The sequence below is a fragment of the Ctenopharyngodon idella genome, chromosome 23 (genome assembly GCF_019924925.1).
Source record: "Ctenopharyngodon idella isolate HZGC_01 chromosome 23, HZGC01, whole genome shotgun sequence".
NCBI classification, from domain to species: Eukaryota; Metazoa; Chordata; class Actinopteri; order Cypriniformes; family Xenocyprididae; genus Ctenopharyngodon; species Ctenopharyngodon idella.
Genome location: NC_067242.1, coordinates 13,213,780 through 13,232,003, shown reverse-complemented (window position 1 = coordinate 13,232,003; position 18,224 = coordinate 13,213,780). Strand labels below are relative to the sequence as shown.

The 18,224-nt window shown below is 35.7% G+C and overlaps 1 protein-coding gene across 1 annotated transcript in view; it reads right to left on the bottom strand.

The window, feature by feature from the left end:
- Window positions 1-18,224, bottom strand: part of fndc3bb (fibronectin type III domain containing 3Bb) — a 67,921-nt gene that overhangs the window by 25,800 nt on the left and 23,897 nt on the right. The window contains exons 4-8 of the mRNA XM_051881737.1: window positions 10,250-10,326; window positions 8,051-8,282; window positions 6,611-6,895; window positions 4,439-4,497; window positions 215-357 (exon numbers count right to left, since the gene is read on the bottom strand). Of these exons, the coding sequence (XP_051737697.1) occupies window positions 215-357; window positions 4,439-4,497; window positions 6,611-6,895; window positions 8,051-8,282; window positions 10,250-10,326 (796 nt within the window). The remainder of the gene's footprint in view (window positions 1-214; window positions 358-4,438; window positions 4,498-6,610; window positions 6,896-8,050; window positions 8,283-10,249; window positions 10,327-18,224) is intronic.

Sequence of the window (18,224 nt, the reverse complement as noted above, 5' to 3'; positions counted from 1 at the left end):
CTGGATCATTTGAATGTTCCGCTGTGATTGACTGTACTCGTCAAAGGTTTAATAGACAGTCGAATCGTTGTCATTTAGGTATAAGATCATGTGGGTGTTTGAATCAAAATTGCGATCTTTTAACAATTAATCATGCAGATCTAATAAATCAATAAAAAATGTTGTCAAGACTTCGTGTCTGAAATGGAGTAAACAATGTTAAAAAAGGCCTTACCTGTACACAACCTTGTATTTCCCATCACGGCCCTTGTCCTTGAGCTGGAGCTCGTAACTACAGGAAGGGACCCGTCCAGATGATCCCGATACGAAAACAGAAGTCCACGACACAAGTGCGGAGTGGGACTGTACATTAGACACCTGAGGAGCCAAAATAAAGACAGATTTAAGTTTTATTATAAATCAACCACTTGATTTTGAAATTTATTTCTTTTTTATTCATACACACACACACACACACACACACACATACAGCGGCAAGAAAAAGTATGTGAACCACTTGCAGAATCTGTGAAAATGTGCAAAAGTTTAACAAAATAAAGGAGATAATACAAAATGCATGTTATTTTTTTTATTTAGTACTGTCCTGAGTTAGATATTTTACATAAAAGATGTTTACATATAATCCATAAGACAAAAAAATAGCTGAATTTATTAAAATGACCCAGTTCAAAAGTTTGTGAACCATTGATTCTTAATACTGTATGTGGTTACCTGGATGATCTACGACTGTTTTTTTGTTTTGTGATGGTTGTTCATGAGTCTCTTGTTTATTCTGAGCAGTTAAACTGAGCTCTGTTCTTCAGAAAAAATCTCCAGGTCCCAAAAATTCTTCAGTTTACCACCATCTTTTGCATATTTGAACCCTTTACAACAGTGACTGAATGATTTTGAGATCCATCTTTTCACACTGAGGACAACTGAGGGACTCGAACACAACTATTAAAAAAGGTTCAAACATTCACTGATGCTCCAGAAGGAAACACGATGCATTGAGAGTCGGGGGGTGAAAACTTTTGAACAGGATGAAGAGGTCCAAATTTTTCTTATTTCGCTTGAATATCATTTTTTTTCATTTAGTACTGCCCTTCGGAAGCAACAGACAATACTTGCATGTTTCCCGGAAGACAAATTAAATACAATTTACCTTGATCTTCAAATTCCAAAAGTTTTCACCCCCCATCTATTAATGCATCATGTTTTTTTCTGGAGCATCAGTGAATGTTTGAACCTTTTTTAATAGTTGTGTTTGAGTCCCTCAGTTGTCCTCAGTGTGAAAAGACGGATCTCAAAATCATTCAGTCACTGCTGTAAAGGGTTCAAATATGCAAAAAATGCTGGAAAACTGAAGAATCTGCAGGACCTGAAGATTTTTTCTGAAGAACAGAGCTCAGTTTAACTGCTCAGGACAAACAAGGGATTCATGAACAACCATCACAAAACAAAAAAACAGTCGTAGATCATCCAGGTAACCACACACAGTATTAAGAATCAATGGTTCACAAACTTTTGAACTGGGTCAATTTAATAAATTCAGCTATTTCTTTGTCTTGTGGATTATATGTAAACATCTTTTATGTAAAATATCTTACTCAGGACAGTACTAAATAAAAAATAACAAGCATTTTGTATTATCTCTCTTATTTTGTTAAAATTATTAACATTTTCACAGATTCTGCAAGTGGTTCACATACTTTTTCTTGCCACTGTATATATATAAACAAAAGTGAAACATTTCTGAAAACAAGCCTGAAACATCTTTTTTAGAAAAGAGTCTATAAGAACAGTCCAAAACAAAGTGCTGAACGGTAGTAGGCCCTTTCTAATTGTGAATTATTTATGATATCAGGTACATCAATAAATCGAGGCAGCTGTAAATAGTAGTTAATTCGGGTGCCAAGGCTACTGCAGACTACTGCTTGTCTTCAGTGAATGAAGCATCAGACAGCTGACGTCCTTCACAGTTGCTCGGAGCGGAGAGAGACTCCTCATTCACAAAACAAAAACATCTGTGTCTGAAGAGGCTTCAGCCATGGCATTCAAATGAAGTGATTTTGTATTAGTATAGGATGAAAGAAAGAGCTATAAGTAGTATCTTCACAAACATCTTTGAGCGTCACAGGTACGGATGAAGAAAGACACTGCAAATTGCTTCATTTATGAAATTGCAATGCCACAGCACCAATCAGGGAAGCCAGAAACAGAAAGAAGCACAACAAAAGTGGGTTACCTTGTTATCATCTAGATAACACTAAAAAAGACACTTAAATGGTAAAATGTCTCCAAAAATTATTTTGAGACTCAATCTACATTAAATAAATATACAGTAATCTCAAAAATATATTCTACAGAGTGTTTTTGCAGGGGTTAGTAGTGTAGAAATATGACAATTAAAAGCAACTAATATCTTCACAGAATTGGGGTCTTTGGCACCCCAAGTGTAAAGAATGTAAAGGGTTAAAAATGTATAAAGTAACTGCACATTAACCCATAAAACCATTAACCCATATCTGAAAACCAATAACATAAGACCTTCTATCAGAACTAACTGCATTTTTAAACCATTTTTGCAATTACTTTATACCTGCTCCAAAGGTGGACATGTGTAGTCAGTTTCCCTCAAGTTAAAACATGTGTAGTTCATCAAATCTATGAACATGTTTCACTAACATTTGAAAACATGCCCATATGGCTTAAAATCTTTATTTTGAGCAGTATATCTAGTGTTTCACAATTTAAAACCTTACATAACCTTATTGTGCTTGTGTTATATTTGTGACATTCGCTTTTTTGGACGCCTGTATGTTAACGTCACTTTTGAACCTTGAATGCATACGTAATATGTGTTTCTACTGACAGAAAAAGATTAAGATTATGAAATGAGGTAGCAGAGAGGAGAAAAACATACTTATGTGACTAATCAATGATCCGCCGAACCATTAAGTCATTCATTAACTCCTGCTGCCCCCTCGTGAACGTAAATGGAAGTGCTTCATTCTGACCACCTCAAGACAATTACAATCCTTACATTTCAGGCGTTATATCGATGCTAGATGCAGGCTGCAAGGGTGTTTTGGGTGGTTGCCAAGTCAAAAGAGCCCACCTTTCTATGACAATCCCGAGATAGGACTCAACTTAAAGGGTTAGTTCATCCAAAAATGAAAATAATGTCATTTATTACTCACCCTGAATCGAAACAAAAGATTTGAAGCAGTGTTTTGAAATCGGCCATCACTAGATATTGTTGAAAAGTCATTATTTTGTTTTTTTGCTGCACAAAAAGTATTTTAGTCGCTTTATAATATTAAGGTAGAAACACTGTAGTCAAATGAACTGTTTTAAATATGTTTTGAGTACCTTTCTAGATCTTGAGAAGTTCGGTGGCATTGCTGTCTATGCAGGTCTCACTGAGCCATCGGATTTCATCAAAAATATCATTATTGGTGTTCCGAAGATGAACGAAGGTCTTACGGGTGTAGAACGACATGAGGGTGAGTAATAAATGACATTATTTTCATTTTTGGGTGAACTAACCCTTTAAATTATGATTTCTTAACCAAATTTATTGTCCACCACACAAAAAACATACATTCAACTGCTTAGAAGGGAAACAGAACAACTCTCCTCAACAAACTGAGGAATCATGAATCATATATATGCATTATGTTATATCATGATTTTTCACATATATAATATTATATAAAATATAATATAAATGTATAATAAAAAAAAATTATATATATATATATATAAATAGTAAAATCAGGTTGATACTTCAGAAATCACTATTTAAAAAAAAAAAAAAAATCCAACCTAATCCATCCTCCATGAAAAACATTGCGTATTGGGAAACATTTTATTTTCTCACATGCTAACATTCTCTGACGTACTCACAGTAGAGGCACATTGCGGTTAGTTGTTTACTTCAGTTTGCTTTATTGTTTTTTCTACAGTGTGTTTTTGCAAAGGTCAAATTGACCTCAAACAGAATCAACAAATACTGAAAAAAATATTTTAATTAAATGATAATTAAATGAATTAAATGATAAATTAAACAAAACATCTATTTCTTCTCTGCATTTCTTAGCTTGCTTCCTAATCTAGTTGTCTAATAAACCTGGTACTATATATTACGAATATTGTTGTGTCTTTGACAAATTGTTATGTTCCTCTTTTGCAAGTCCCTTTGGATAAAAGCGTCTGCTAAATGCATAAATGTAAATCATAATACTCAGGATTTGTTCATATTTCTAATGCGAAGCACTAGTTAAGTGATGCTTACCTTGGCAAGCAATAAAATATTTACAGTGGAGCGATAATCCTGCAGGACAAATAAAGCAATCACTGGCAAAAGCGTGAAATTACGACATTAAAGTTTTTGATTCCCTGAACTGTCTGCACAAGAAGAGATTTGTGAGAAGACATGTTTTGAATCACCCACCTGGGGCTTGTCCATTCCTGATGGCACAGGCTGAACTCGTCTCGCATCCACATCATGATCTGCACAGAAAAGAGATTAAATGTAGCCGGCCGTCTCCTATCAGTCATAAATCAGAGTTTGTGTGTGTCTGTAACGTTTTCATGCTTGTTTGGAAAGAGAAAGAAACACAAAGAACATAAATTCAGTATCAGCAGACAGAGACACAGATCTGGGGCATTAGAGACATCCTGATGGATGGAGCTGTTGGAGCGGGCCTGCGCTGGGTAGGAAAGTGGCTGTCGGGCGAGTGAGGTTCATAGGTCTGGCTCTTATGGGGCCCAAGGGGCTCCTGCAATGAGTCATCACTGCGATGAAGTCATGGCAACATGACCCCACACTGACCTCCATGGTTTTCCCCCAAACAAGATGTTTGTTGGGACTGGGAGATAGAGGATGTTTTCTGTGGATTCTTTATTTTAATGGTGAGATGGGGAAAAGAGAGTGGAAAATTAGAGATTCCACTCCATGTATGGATTAAAAATGAAAAAAAAAAAAAAATAGGTCAAAGTGCTCTTGAATTACTCATTGGATTCAAATAAAGAGTCACGAAAGTGTTGGAAAATTTGAGGAGTAAATACAGTTATGCTACAAACTACATTTTTCAGTAGAAAGCTGACAAACGTTGCACATTTTTGTAATACAGTAGTGCATGTCTACCAACGGAAGCTTTTTTCCTCATAATTGCGACTATTTTAAATGTTTTCTATATTAAAGATATACAATACACTGTACATATACACATATATTTTTAAATTCTTATCATTTTCAATTCAGATATCAGTCATGTTCCATTTCAAGCAAATATCTTGATTTAAGAATGTTTAAATATTTGTCAAAACCATCCCTAAACTTTTAAACGTTAGTGTAGCTAGCCATTTTTTCCAAATGATAGCTTGACTGTACTTTAACGAGTTTAAACTATGAGTAGCTACAGCTTCAAAGTCCTTGTGACGTCATGTATTTCAGCCAGATCTGAGCATCTTCTCAGACACTCTCCACAGAAACAGATCATCTTCCCGTCTCGTTTTAATTTGCAGTGCCTTTTCCCTGTGCATTTTAACACGGACCAGCCTTGTGTTGTCACTTCAGACAGGAAGAGATCTGCGTCTAATTACGCACAGTGGTTTCACCATGGACCGACTACAGACACACACACTCCCTCTCTTTTACACACACAGACACAGAGGCATGGGAACCAAAGGTTCACAAGAACAAAGACCAGGGTAAGATAAGACATTAAAGAACAAAGAGGAAAACAGCGAGACTGAGAGAGCTGTTTTCAAAAGGAATGATGAAAGAAAAGGAAATGATGATATGGAGAATATGGAATCTACTGCATCTGATGCTACATGTGTTGCACATTCATCTACCATCTGATCCCAGAACAGCCCTGATTGGAATCCTCGGCTATGTGGAATGAAATCACAATGAAATACAAGCTTACTGTATACTACATACTGTACTTTAAATAAATACTGTATACTAAGGTTGGGAATCAAGAACCAGTTCTTCCTCAGAACATTGTTGTTGTTTTTTAATTGTTAAAGATTTTTCAGGATTCTTTGCACAGAAAGTTCAAAAGGACAGCATTTATTTGATATAGAAATCTTATGTAATATTATAAATGTCATTATTGTCACTTTTGATCAATTTAATGCATCCTTGCTGATCAGAAGTACTAATTTCTTGACCCCAAACTTTTGAACAGTAGCATACAAACTATTCCAAACACAGCCTATGCGATTCAAGTGATTGACAGTATTGCACCAGTAGTGGGCACTCTTCCACATTCCTACTTGCTTCCTGTACTATCTCTTGTTTATCCAATGTGTATGTGTCACGCCAAAGAGTAAGTGCTGACACTGATATAAAAGCTCAGAAACAAAGGCTTAGAGGAGAGGACCCATAAAGCTTCATGAGGCTTTAAAGTGAACAGATGTGGACAAGATTGTTGACTCATTTTGAAGAGTCAGCAGCTCTGACTGCTGTTATTTGAGTCCAGCTGATGTTGGAAATATCCTTTGTTTTTGCTTTCAGCTGTTTCCACATGTATGAAAACATTAGAGAGACATGAGAACAAAATCAGCAAGATGTCTCTTAAATTAGACATCTTTTAAATTCAACTTAGCCCACCTTGTGGCTCGGCGTCTGTGTGTTTGGGGCTTCCTCTGGCTCTTCGATCTGGCCTCTTGTTGCCAGGGCTTCCTCCTCCTCCTCCTCCTCCAGAGCTGCTGTGGCTCTTGCTATAGCCGTTCGCTGTGGTGGTGCAGGCCGTGCTGTTCTTGTAGCTGCTGGACAGTGAGCTGGTCACCTGACTTAGACCTGTACGCTCCACTGGCTGTTTAAGCTTCTTGGGTGGAGGTTTACAGTACTCCTCATGACCCATGAAAGTGGAGACGTTATACAGCGGGATGATCTCTGAGATAAGACAAAGATCATAATTACACTATAGAAAGTACAAAGTAAATGTCACAAAGTAAAAGTGCAGCATTGTATAAACATGAGTACAAATGTTAAAAACATTTTTATAAAATATATATTTAATATTACTAATATATTTTAAATTCAACATACAATTTATATTCTACAAGGATAATTTAAGTGTTGTATACATAGGAGCACAAAAATGTTACATGAATCAAAATGATCTTATATTTTAGCTTAATTTTGCTTTACATTTTAGTGTAGTACAGAAATTCATATATTTTAAATTTTATATATATATATATATACACACACACACACACACAGTATGTACAGTATATACAGTGTGTGTGTGTGTGTGTGTGTGTGTATATAATATTAGCATTTTATATTCAATATACAATTTATATTCTAGTCTATGAAACTAATTTTGTGCAGGATTTCATACACATGACCACAAAAATGCTAAATAAATCAAAACATACATTCTAGCTTAAATTTTGTTTTATAGAAATATCCTATATTTTTTAAATTAATTAATTTATATATATATATATATATATATATATATATATATATATATATATATATATATATATATATATATATATATATATATATATATATATATATGCACACAAAATAAATTATATATAATTTACAAAATATAATATATAATTTACAAAACTAATTTTGTGCAAGAATGTATCAACAAAAAAAACACATTTTAGTTTATTAAATTGAAAATTTAGTTTAGTAAAGAAATGCACATTTTATATATTACAATATTTTATATAAAATATAAATATATTCATATTTATATAATTATATATATATATATATATATATATATATATATATATATATATATATATTTAAAAAAAAGTTGTTGTTTTTTTCATTTAAAACAAGAAAACAAGAAAAAAGGTCCTTTAAACCATGAGAAATCAAGCATGTTCAAACTGTAATGCATCTTTGGATTGGTTGTGTTTTCATAGATTTGTGTGGTATTTTGTTTTCATGTTGAGCCTGGTTAGGACAGTGTTATGATTCAGTACAAAGTCATGGTTGCCCATCCTCACTCAAGTATGTTTAAATAACTGAGTAAGACCAGGAACTTTAAGACTGCTATGAACTATGAAGCTTTACCTTCCGGGTAGATGTGTGGCAGTCGATGCTGATAGAACTGGTGTGGGGGCACGTCACCGGGGCTGACTGGGGGGTAGTATGACGTATGTGAGGCAGGAATAAAGTGTGGGTGCGTCAGGTACGGAGGGTGAATGTGGTGGCTCGGGGACAGAGCCGGAGAGTAACTGGGGGGGAAACATTCAGAATGAGGTGTCACCACAACCCTCCGCACGCCTGTGTTGTCCTCGAGAACCTGAAAATACAAACACGCACAGACTTCAAGCCAAACAATTCCTAACTACACAGGCTCTGATGTCAGCCATTAGAACCCCACCCGACAAATAATACATCTCGTCACCGGATATAATGTGCTAACAGTTACGAGGCAACCACAGACGTTCAGTGCCACTTTAAACAAAGGGCAGGAATGCAAAAGTAAACAAGGCCTTCTAATGGAACAGGTATCCAATACATTCCAGTGGAGGAATGGAAGATGCTTACAGGAATCACAGACCTGCTGGTACAGTTCACATGGGAGAAATCAACCCACTGACAGCATCTTTTAACCCAGGGTGATCCTAAAGTCAGTTTGGTCATTCAGGGTTAGAAAGTGAGGTCAGTGACGACAGCAGAAATGAAACCAAAGTGCTCAGTTATGCTTTTACTGGAGTAAACAACTGTTTGGATCTGCAGGGCCTTGTGGGAAATCAGTATTTTCTAGGTTCAAAGAGTGAAATATTAAAACATATAATATGTGTTTCAATATTACAACTTCCCCCTGTGAAGTTCCTACTTTCTAGTTCATAAATTGATACAATGTGCATTTAAGTGATGAAATGACTGAAGATGAGTGTTTTCTGGTGAGCCTTGTAGCTATTCTTCATCAACAGAACATAAAATGCATATAAACTGTACAGCCAACATTCATAATTAAAAATTATGGCAAAAAAACAGTTAGCTTAGAGTTTGTCAAGAGAGAATAGTGACATTTTGGAAAAAAATATGCAACATTTATTTATTAAAGGGATAGTTTACAAAAAAAATGAAAATACTGTCATTAATTACCCAATGTATGTATAATTTATGTACAATACCAGTCAAAAGTTTGGGGTCAGTAAGATTTTTTTTTAAAGAAATTAATACTTTTATTCAGAATGCATTATATTGAACAAAAGTGACAGTAAAGACATTTATAATGTTACAAATGATTTCAATTTCATATAAATGTTGTTCTATTCATCAAATAATCCTAAAAAGTATCATGGTTTCCACAAAAAAATTAAGCAGCACAACTGTTTTTAACATTAATAATAATAAGAAAAGTTTCTTGAGCAGCAAATCAGCACATTAGAATGATTTCTGAAGAATCATGTGACACTGAAGACTGGAGTAATGATGCTGAAAATTTAGCTTTGCCATCACAGGAATAAATTACACTTTAAAATATATTAAAATAATAAAAAATTGTAATAATATTTCACAAAATTACTGTTTTACTGTATTTTGGTTAAATAAATGCAATCCCTGGTGAGCATAAGAGACTTTGTTTGTTCTTACTGACTCTAACAATAATGTATGTTGATTTTATATGAATTTTGTGAAGTGGTTAAGAAAAGTGATAAAGCTAACAAGAAAAAAATAGTTTACGAGGCCACATGCTTGTGCAACAAAACTACATCTCATTCTTTGTGGCAACAGAGCATCAAATACACAGCTAATGAGTATTATTATCACTTCATTTTGATGCATTCATGCTAAAAAGCTTCCATCTTGTTGGAAAGTTAAAAGAGAGAAAGAAACAGGCAGCTCACCAAACATGGGCTGGTCCTGCCCTTCACATTCGGTTGGAATTCGCTAATGAATCATATTTGCACGAATTGACCTTTGTGCCATTATAGCCCCCCCACTGATTTATTACACTCACAACTCAAACCCTTTTCCCTGCCCTCTCGGCAAGAGTTTTTTGACCTTTCTACGGAAATGTCACTGCCGCCGACCTTTAGCAAACTCTCGCCTGACACCGTTCAGTAAAGATGACTAACTTGGAATTTTGTGCATGTCCATCTGTGGTTTGTTTGGTTGCTATATACTGGACCCACACTTTGTGAGTGTGTTTCTAAGAAAGGGATATTCGCATGTGAGGAGTGAAATCACATCCTCATTGTGCGAGAAAGGCTTCGCCACCCTGACGCACAGCCCTGACCCATTCCTGCTGGTTACCTGGGAGACGTAGCCAGGAGGAACGTGGATTGGTGGAATGGAACCGTTTGGTGACATCATGGGAACTTCAGCAGGCCCTGAGGCAGAAAAAAAAAAAAAAAAAAAAAAAAAGAGAAGAGAGCTGTCAATCAAACAGTAACACAATGCTGACTCCGCCCCCTCATTCCACTACGTAATGTAAAGCTAAGCAAAGAAAATTCCAGGGGCAATGAGAAAACAGCAGAAAAACAGGAATGTATTGGTAATAAAGACATGCATATCCATAGGAGATGGAATTACGGAAGTTAATAGTGATATAATTGAGCTATGCTTTATTGTTTTCTATTCAAGCAAAATATACTATGTAGAAAATCTCAACTGCATGATTGTTTATATCGCCAAATATATAACTATATTATCACCCATATATAAAGTTGGATATATAGTTCAACTTTATCCACATACATAGAGTACACTCATGTAAAGCAATATATACACTATATAGCAAATCTCAGCTCCATGATTGTTTATATTCACGCAAAATGTAAACTATATTATCACATAGTATATTCAATTTTATCCACATACATACCGTACACTCACCTAAAGCAATATATACTGTATAGCAATTCTCAATTTCTCAAATTGTTGCAAAATGTGAAAACTGTCATTAATTACTCACCCTCATGTCATTCCAAACCCTAAGACCTTCGTTCATCTTCGGAACACAAATTAAGATATTTTTGATGAAATCCGAGAGCTCTCTCACTCCTTCATAGACAGCAATTTAACCACCACTTTCAAGGTCCAGAAAGGTACTAAAGACGTCGTTAAAATAGTCCATGTGACTGCAGTGGTTCAACCTTCCAGGTTCTACGTCAGAGCGCTGAGTCATTATTGGCCGGCTTCTGCGTCAGCATCACACACGCGTGTGTTGTGCTGCTCATGTGATCAGTGTCGGCCAATACTGACACAGAAGAGAAGAAATTGAATAAAGTCGTTATTTTTGTTTTGTTTTTGCGCACAAAAAGTATTCTCGTCGCTTCATAAAATTAAGGTTGAACCACTGCAGTCACATGGACTATTTTAACGACGTCTTTAGTACCTTTCTGGACCTTGAAAGTGGTAGTTAAATTGCTGTCTATGGAGGAGTCAGAGAGCTCTCGGATTTCATCAAAAATATCTTAATTTGTGTTCCAAAGATGAACAAAGGTCTTACGGGTTTGGAACGACATGAGGGTGAGTAATTAATGACAGAATTTTCATTTTTCATCACGATTTTCTGTAAAGCTGCTTTGAAACAATGTGTATTGTAAGAAGTGCTATACCAATAAAACTGACTTGACATGATTTTTGATCCACTATCCTGTTGGAACTCCACAGGCCTATATTTGGTACTGTGGCATTGGGTTAAACAAACAGTTTAAAGCATTGTTTATGGCTTCACCGCAGTCAACGTGGTAGAAATAGAGCCATCAGGTCCAACTGGTGCGCAGCAGGAAGAAACGGCCACCGCCGACACACAAACCCTCTGTGTTATGGCTCTCATGGGACGCCAGTGAATGAAACCCCTCCACCCACCACACCGACTGTTTATTGTCAGAATATAAAGCCTAGAGAAGCAACTCAAAGCGTGTATGCTCATCCGGGGCTCGTGTAGAGGAGGGCCACCAGCTGTTTTAGACATCGCCATCTCCCCCAGACCCTGCAGGAACCGTGGCGTGACAGCCTCCGGCGCACTAAATCAAATCACCCTGATGAATTTTACAGTTTCTCCTCAGTTTCTCCCCCATCAGTCAATACCGGGGTCAGTATCTCTCCAGCTAGCGGTCGCTGGGTTTGAATAAGACCCTGTTTGTGCTTGTATTGAAGGGGCTTCACAGGAGTTTCTTCAGCAGAGGGGACGGGGGAGGGGTGTGTGTACACAGCGATGTGTGTGGGTTGTTTCACCAGGACATGAGTGTGTACGCACGGCAGCTTAAAATAACCTTTTCACGGGGCGACGTGTACAGAGCACAACAAAATCCATTCAGATTGTTCTACGTGTGTTTGGAAAGGGTCTCGCGCAGGTATGCGGCCTGCAGACCCCCTTCTCTCTCGCTCCTGTGAAAGTGGAGGAGCTAGGTTTGAGGTTTTGGTGGTGGTGGGGTTTAGATGACTGAGTGACAGGATTGTATCACAGGCTCTTAATATGAAGGGCCCTTTCATCCTTGACCCACAAAAAGAGAGAGAGCATGAGAGAAAAGGGAAGAGAAAAGAGAGAAGGAACTCAACAAGCATTCCTCTATTTCAGTTGAAGGGGTTTAAGGGATGGATGGCATGAAGGCTAAAGGATAGAAAGACAGAACAAAGCAAAAATACTACGACCGTCAAAAAAATGCAACAAAATTAATCACACGATCAGTGTTATTAAAAATCAATTTTCATTAACTGAAATAAAGATAACAAAATCAAATATTAAATGAAAAACCTAAACGAAAATTAGAAATGTTGCCTTGGCATCTACTAAAATTGCAAAAAAATTAAACTGAAACAAAAATAAATTAAAGATAAATAGAAATATTAAAAAAAACTAATAAAGATGACCAAAAAATAATAATAATAATAATAATAAAAATCACATAAATTACTAAAATATATATATATATATATATATATATAATCTCCATATCATTGTAGTTAAGTCTATTTGACCAACAGTCCTCAGCAATTTATTTACCAATAGAGTTTGTCAGTTTTTCCGAGGTTTGGATATTAACAATAAAAATAAACTAGAAAAATTATCAAAATGTACATACAAGTCAGAGGGAATACATTTTTGTTGTTATTTTACATATTTAAAAAATATTTTTTATAATTATTAAAAATGAATTAATTGCAATAAATTAGGCTAACATGTTAAACTGGCAGCCTTAATTTTTTACATCATCTGAAGAAAAAAAAGTTAGCGCTGCTAACACTTGCAAACCCTCCGCCATGATGCTAGAGTGTCATGGGAGGTTGCTAGGGTGTTGCTAAGGTGTTCTAGGTGGTTGCTAGATGAATGCTCACTGGCTTAAGTAAAGAGAGCCGACCCTCAAGTTTGATTCTGGTCTATACGATTTTTTTTTTTTGGTTTTATCATCTGCCAGGCAAAAATCACAAGTCTGACTAAGAAAAGTAATAGCAAACATTTCCTCATCAAGCCACAATTTGAGGTATCATTCATGTCCATAACACAAAAAGTTATGCACAGATTAATAAAGGGGTTTGTTCACATCCATAACCGGAAGTGTGAGCAATTGTAAAAGAGAGACAGGCAGAGGTGGACATAAGGAAAAGGGGGGTAAAGCTGCTGGATTGCCAAGCTTCTCAGGAGGCTGTCGAGGAAGAGAGCCTCTTCAGCAGAACAAACCCCTCTTTGTGCTCCAGAGAGAAGCTCTCTCCCCCACTGCAGGGCCTGCTGGGTACTTCATAAAGTCCACTCAGTCCTGGGGGCCGCTGAGACACCACCAAAGTACGTGTGCTTGCACGTCCTCATGAATGTGTATTTTCGTTTATACTCCAGATAAACTCTCATGGAAAAGTTACCAAGTGTTGTTTTCGTTCTTTTTACAGAAACAGTGATTGACAGCATGTACATGCGCATGTGCATATACATAGATTGCAAAACGGAAGTTCAGTGTTCCACAAACTATCAGTTCCTAAGAAAGATCCACTAATTCACATTGGAGGGCTAGCTTGGCCAGACAGGGAGACGACGGGCAGAAAAGAGCAAAAGAAAGGGATGTTTCTGGAAGGAATGTGTTGCATCAATCTAAGGGCCACTGGGCAAAGAAAGAATGCTTTTTCTGCAAGGGATTGCAAATTTGATCTGTGTTTTTAAGCACGCAAGATTGGGAGGGTGTGCGCGTGTAGGACGCCATAGGAGAGGAAAATCACACTTGAGATAACTAACATCTCAGTTGTTTCTCCTAGATAACAATAAGAATACATGGATAGCAGATGGAGACTTTTGATGAGGTTTTAAATGTGTCTTGAACTTCTTGAATTGAGAATAGAACCCTAATGTTCCTAAAAAGAGATAACAAAACTCTCCAACTGCTCAGATTTGCCATGAGACCTTCATTCATTCAAAACTAGAGCTGCATGATTAATTGTTAAAAGATCGCAATCTTGATTCAAACACCCATGCAATCTTATTCCTAAATGACAACAATTCAGATATGTCTATCAAACGTTTGACGGTACGATCACAGCGAACATTCAAAACTGCGTTGGCACTGCCGCTGAGCCAGAGAGAGCAGTTGTCATAGGTATGAAACAGCTTCAAAAACAGCCTTTTCAACCACAGAGTATCATTATGTCTGTTACAATAATTAAAATTATCACAGAGGTACAAAGTTTATAGTTCGGATATAAACACTGATATCTATGATAGCGAACAAAATAGAGTAAATCACCTTTTAAAAGTAACTTGACGCTTCAAAAGTTGTATCATTTACATTGTTGCACAAGTAGGTGGTGACGAGTGACTTTGTCAGAACCTCTAGTAAATTACATGTTATTTTGTTTAGTTGTCTTTTTAGAATCGTGGGAGAATTGTGATCTCTATTATATTTTAAAAACAAATAAATAAAAAACGCAATCTCAATTTATCCAGAATTGTGCAGCTCTAATCAAAACTAAGAAATAACAGAAAAATCTATATATCTATCTATCTCTCTCATATATATATATATATATATATATATATATATATATATATATATATATATATATATATATATATATATATATATATATATATATATATAAACATAAAAACAAAAATTTTTAATTTAAATGAAGTAATTAAAGAAAAGAAAATCCATCATGGCGCATGAAAAAAAAATTCAAAATGAACTCAAACATTTCTCATCAAAATTATTAAGCCATGTTCTCCACATCTATTTTTATGGCTTCATAGTCGTACTTTGCCAACAATTGCAAAAATAATTTGAGAAAATGTTTATATTTCAACTAGATTTTTATTTTTTCTGCAGAGAATGTGAGTAAGGCCAATGCAAAACTTGCCACCACAATGCTTGGGTGTTGTAGGTGGTTGCTAGGGTGTTGCGAGACAGTTGCTAGGGTTACTAAGTGGTTCATTGTCTACAGGTCCAAGTCAAAAGAGCCCAGTCTTAAAGGGATGGTTAACCTAAAAATGAAAATTCTGTCATTTACTCACCCTCAAGTTGTTCCAAACCTGTATGAATCTATCTGCTAAACACAGAAGAAGATATTCTGAAGGATGTGGATAACCAAACAGTTGACAGTAGCCATTGACTTCCATAGTATGGAAAAAAAATACTATGGAAGTCAATGGCAACCGTCAACTGTTTGGTTACCCACATCCTTCAATATCTTCTGTGTTCAGAAGAAAGAAATATATACAAGTTTGGAACAACTTGAGGGTGAGTAAATGACAGAATTTTCATTTTTGGGTGAACTATCCCTTTAAGCCTTTATGATATTCTGGGCCTAGAAGATTTTTTTTTTTTTTTTTTACTTTTATCAAAAATAAAAGTCAAAAATTCTTAGTCTAAATGCTTACAAAGGTGGTTTAGAACAAATCCCAAACCCTAAGTGTGAGTAACAATAATAGAGACACCCCACTACTAAAAGAAAAAGTCCATTAAACCTCCTGAGCTATGAAAGAGCAACATTTCGAGCACATAAAAAACAACCCATATGAAGAACATAACATTCAGCTGCAACATATCAATTCATCTTCATAAACAACAGTGGTTTGACAAATGTTGAAAGACGCACTATAATGTGACCCATCTATCAGAATTTCTTCTGTTTTTCCTTTCAGCCAGATGAAACACCAGAATTCCAGACCTGCAGTCAATCTGATTATGTATATAGGAGATGGTAATTTTCTCTGGAGAGGGTCTGTGTGTCTCTCAGTACATGCAGTGTGTTTTCATGTGTCTGTGATTGCATGGCCCATTGTTCCTGCTGTAAACACTATCTGTCTCTCTCCATCCAACGAGGAAAATTCGCAGCTCAGGGAGCCAAAGTGTTTATCCAACACTGATCAAGGGGATGTATTTGTGTTTCACAGACCCTGGAGGCCTTCAATTTTTTCCCTACACACAATCAATCCTAATTCAAGCACCATTATATAGTTCCACGACTAAACGTTGACAAAGAATTAAATGGCATCTTGAGACATAATCATAACAAAATATGATGCAAAGATCATTTTGTTGTAACTCGCCTCTAGTGAACTCCAAACACTGTTAAATAACAGACAGTAGAGCTTTCCTCACTGCATTTACATAGGCTCGAATCACAGGGTGAAGGGTATCCCAGTCCTAAATATTTACTATGAAATGTTTGTATTCGCATTAATGAAAGTTAGTGCAGTATTCTTGGCCGAAAGCCTTGAAACACACTCCTCTGGACATGCGGACAAACACATACTCTGTTAAAGGTCCCACAGGTAGAGATCTCCGTCAAGACTGCTGGCTCGGATCTGTGAATTTTAATAACATTTATTCATAAAAAGAAAATATGTGTGTTCTTATACATCTCTGTCAAACACATACTCCACTGTCTTGGTATCCATTTTCAACTTATGGTGCTCCAGACCTCCTGACGTAAAATTGATTTCATCTGTATAAGTTTGAACTACATAATGTTTGACTAAATGTTTAAAAAAAAAATAAAAAAAAAATTGTGTCAATTATTGGCATTAATTAATTATCAATCAATCAATCAATAACTGAATAAAAAAATTACAAAAACTTTAATATGTAAGTGCTGATAAAATAAATAAATATTTTTTCTACATATAAATTAATTTTAAATACTTTACTGAAATTTAAGTGCTGGTAGAACCAATCAATCAACCAATCAATCAATCAATCAATCAATAACTGAATAAAAAAAATTACAAAAACTTTAATATGCAAGTGCTGGTAAAATAAATATTTTTCTCTACATATAAATTAATTTAAAATACTTTACTGAAATTTAAGTGTTGGTAGAATCAATCAATCAACAAATCAACAAACAAATCAATCAATCAATCAATCAATCACTGAATAAAATACAAAAACTTTAATATGTAAGTGCTGGTAGAATCAATCAAACAAATATTTTTTCTTACATATAAATTAAAATTTCAAATTAACTGAAATTTAAGTGCTGAATGAACGAACGAACGAACGAACGAACGAACGAACATTACAAATTAAAATTTCAAATACTTTACTGAAATTTAAGTGCTGGTAAAATCAATCAACAAATACATTTTTTCTTACATATAAATAAAATTTCAAATAATTAACTGAAATTTAAGTGCTGAATGAATGAATGAATGAATATTGTTTTCTACATACAAATTAAAACGTCAAATACTTTACTTATTTTACCAGCACTTAAATTTCAGTTAATACATTTTCAGATGGTTACTGAAATTTAAGTGATAGTCAAATCAAGAAAAAAAGAAAAAAATAAGATTAACAGGATACACAGATGTAGCAAGCAAATAAAGAAGCGGCCTAAGATATTAAACAAAGACATTCTCCACTGTGGATAGGGATGTGGCTGTGAACTCTTTGCTATGGGACACTTAGATGTTGATTCAACTGAATCCAAGACAAAGCCCACCTTTCAAAGCTAAAGCAAATCGTCTCATAAACTGCAATATTCCAAACAGTCTGTCTGAAGATCCACCCTGCCTTGGGAACGGTGAGCCCTGTGGATATGTAGCGCTTGGCTGTGAATTCCCAGCATGCTTGGGGTGGGAGGGTGTTGGCTTTCAGGATGTGCAATAAAAATCATCCACAGACTCATTCAGCTCCTGCATGGAGAGCGTTATGCAAACAGCCCTCCAGGAAAACGAGACGACTTCACGGCTACCCTCCAGTCGCTCCCCCTCTCTGTCACCCTTCCGCTCTCAGCAGCTGATTAGTCCCGCTATGGACGAGTCCAAGGAATGACCTGAATTACTCCCAGTGTC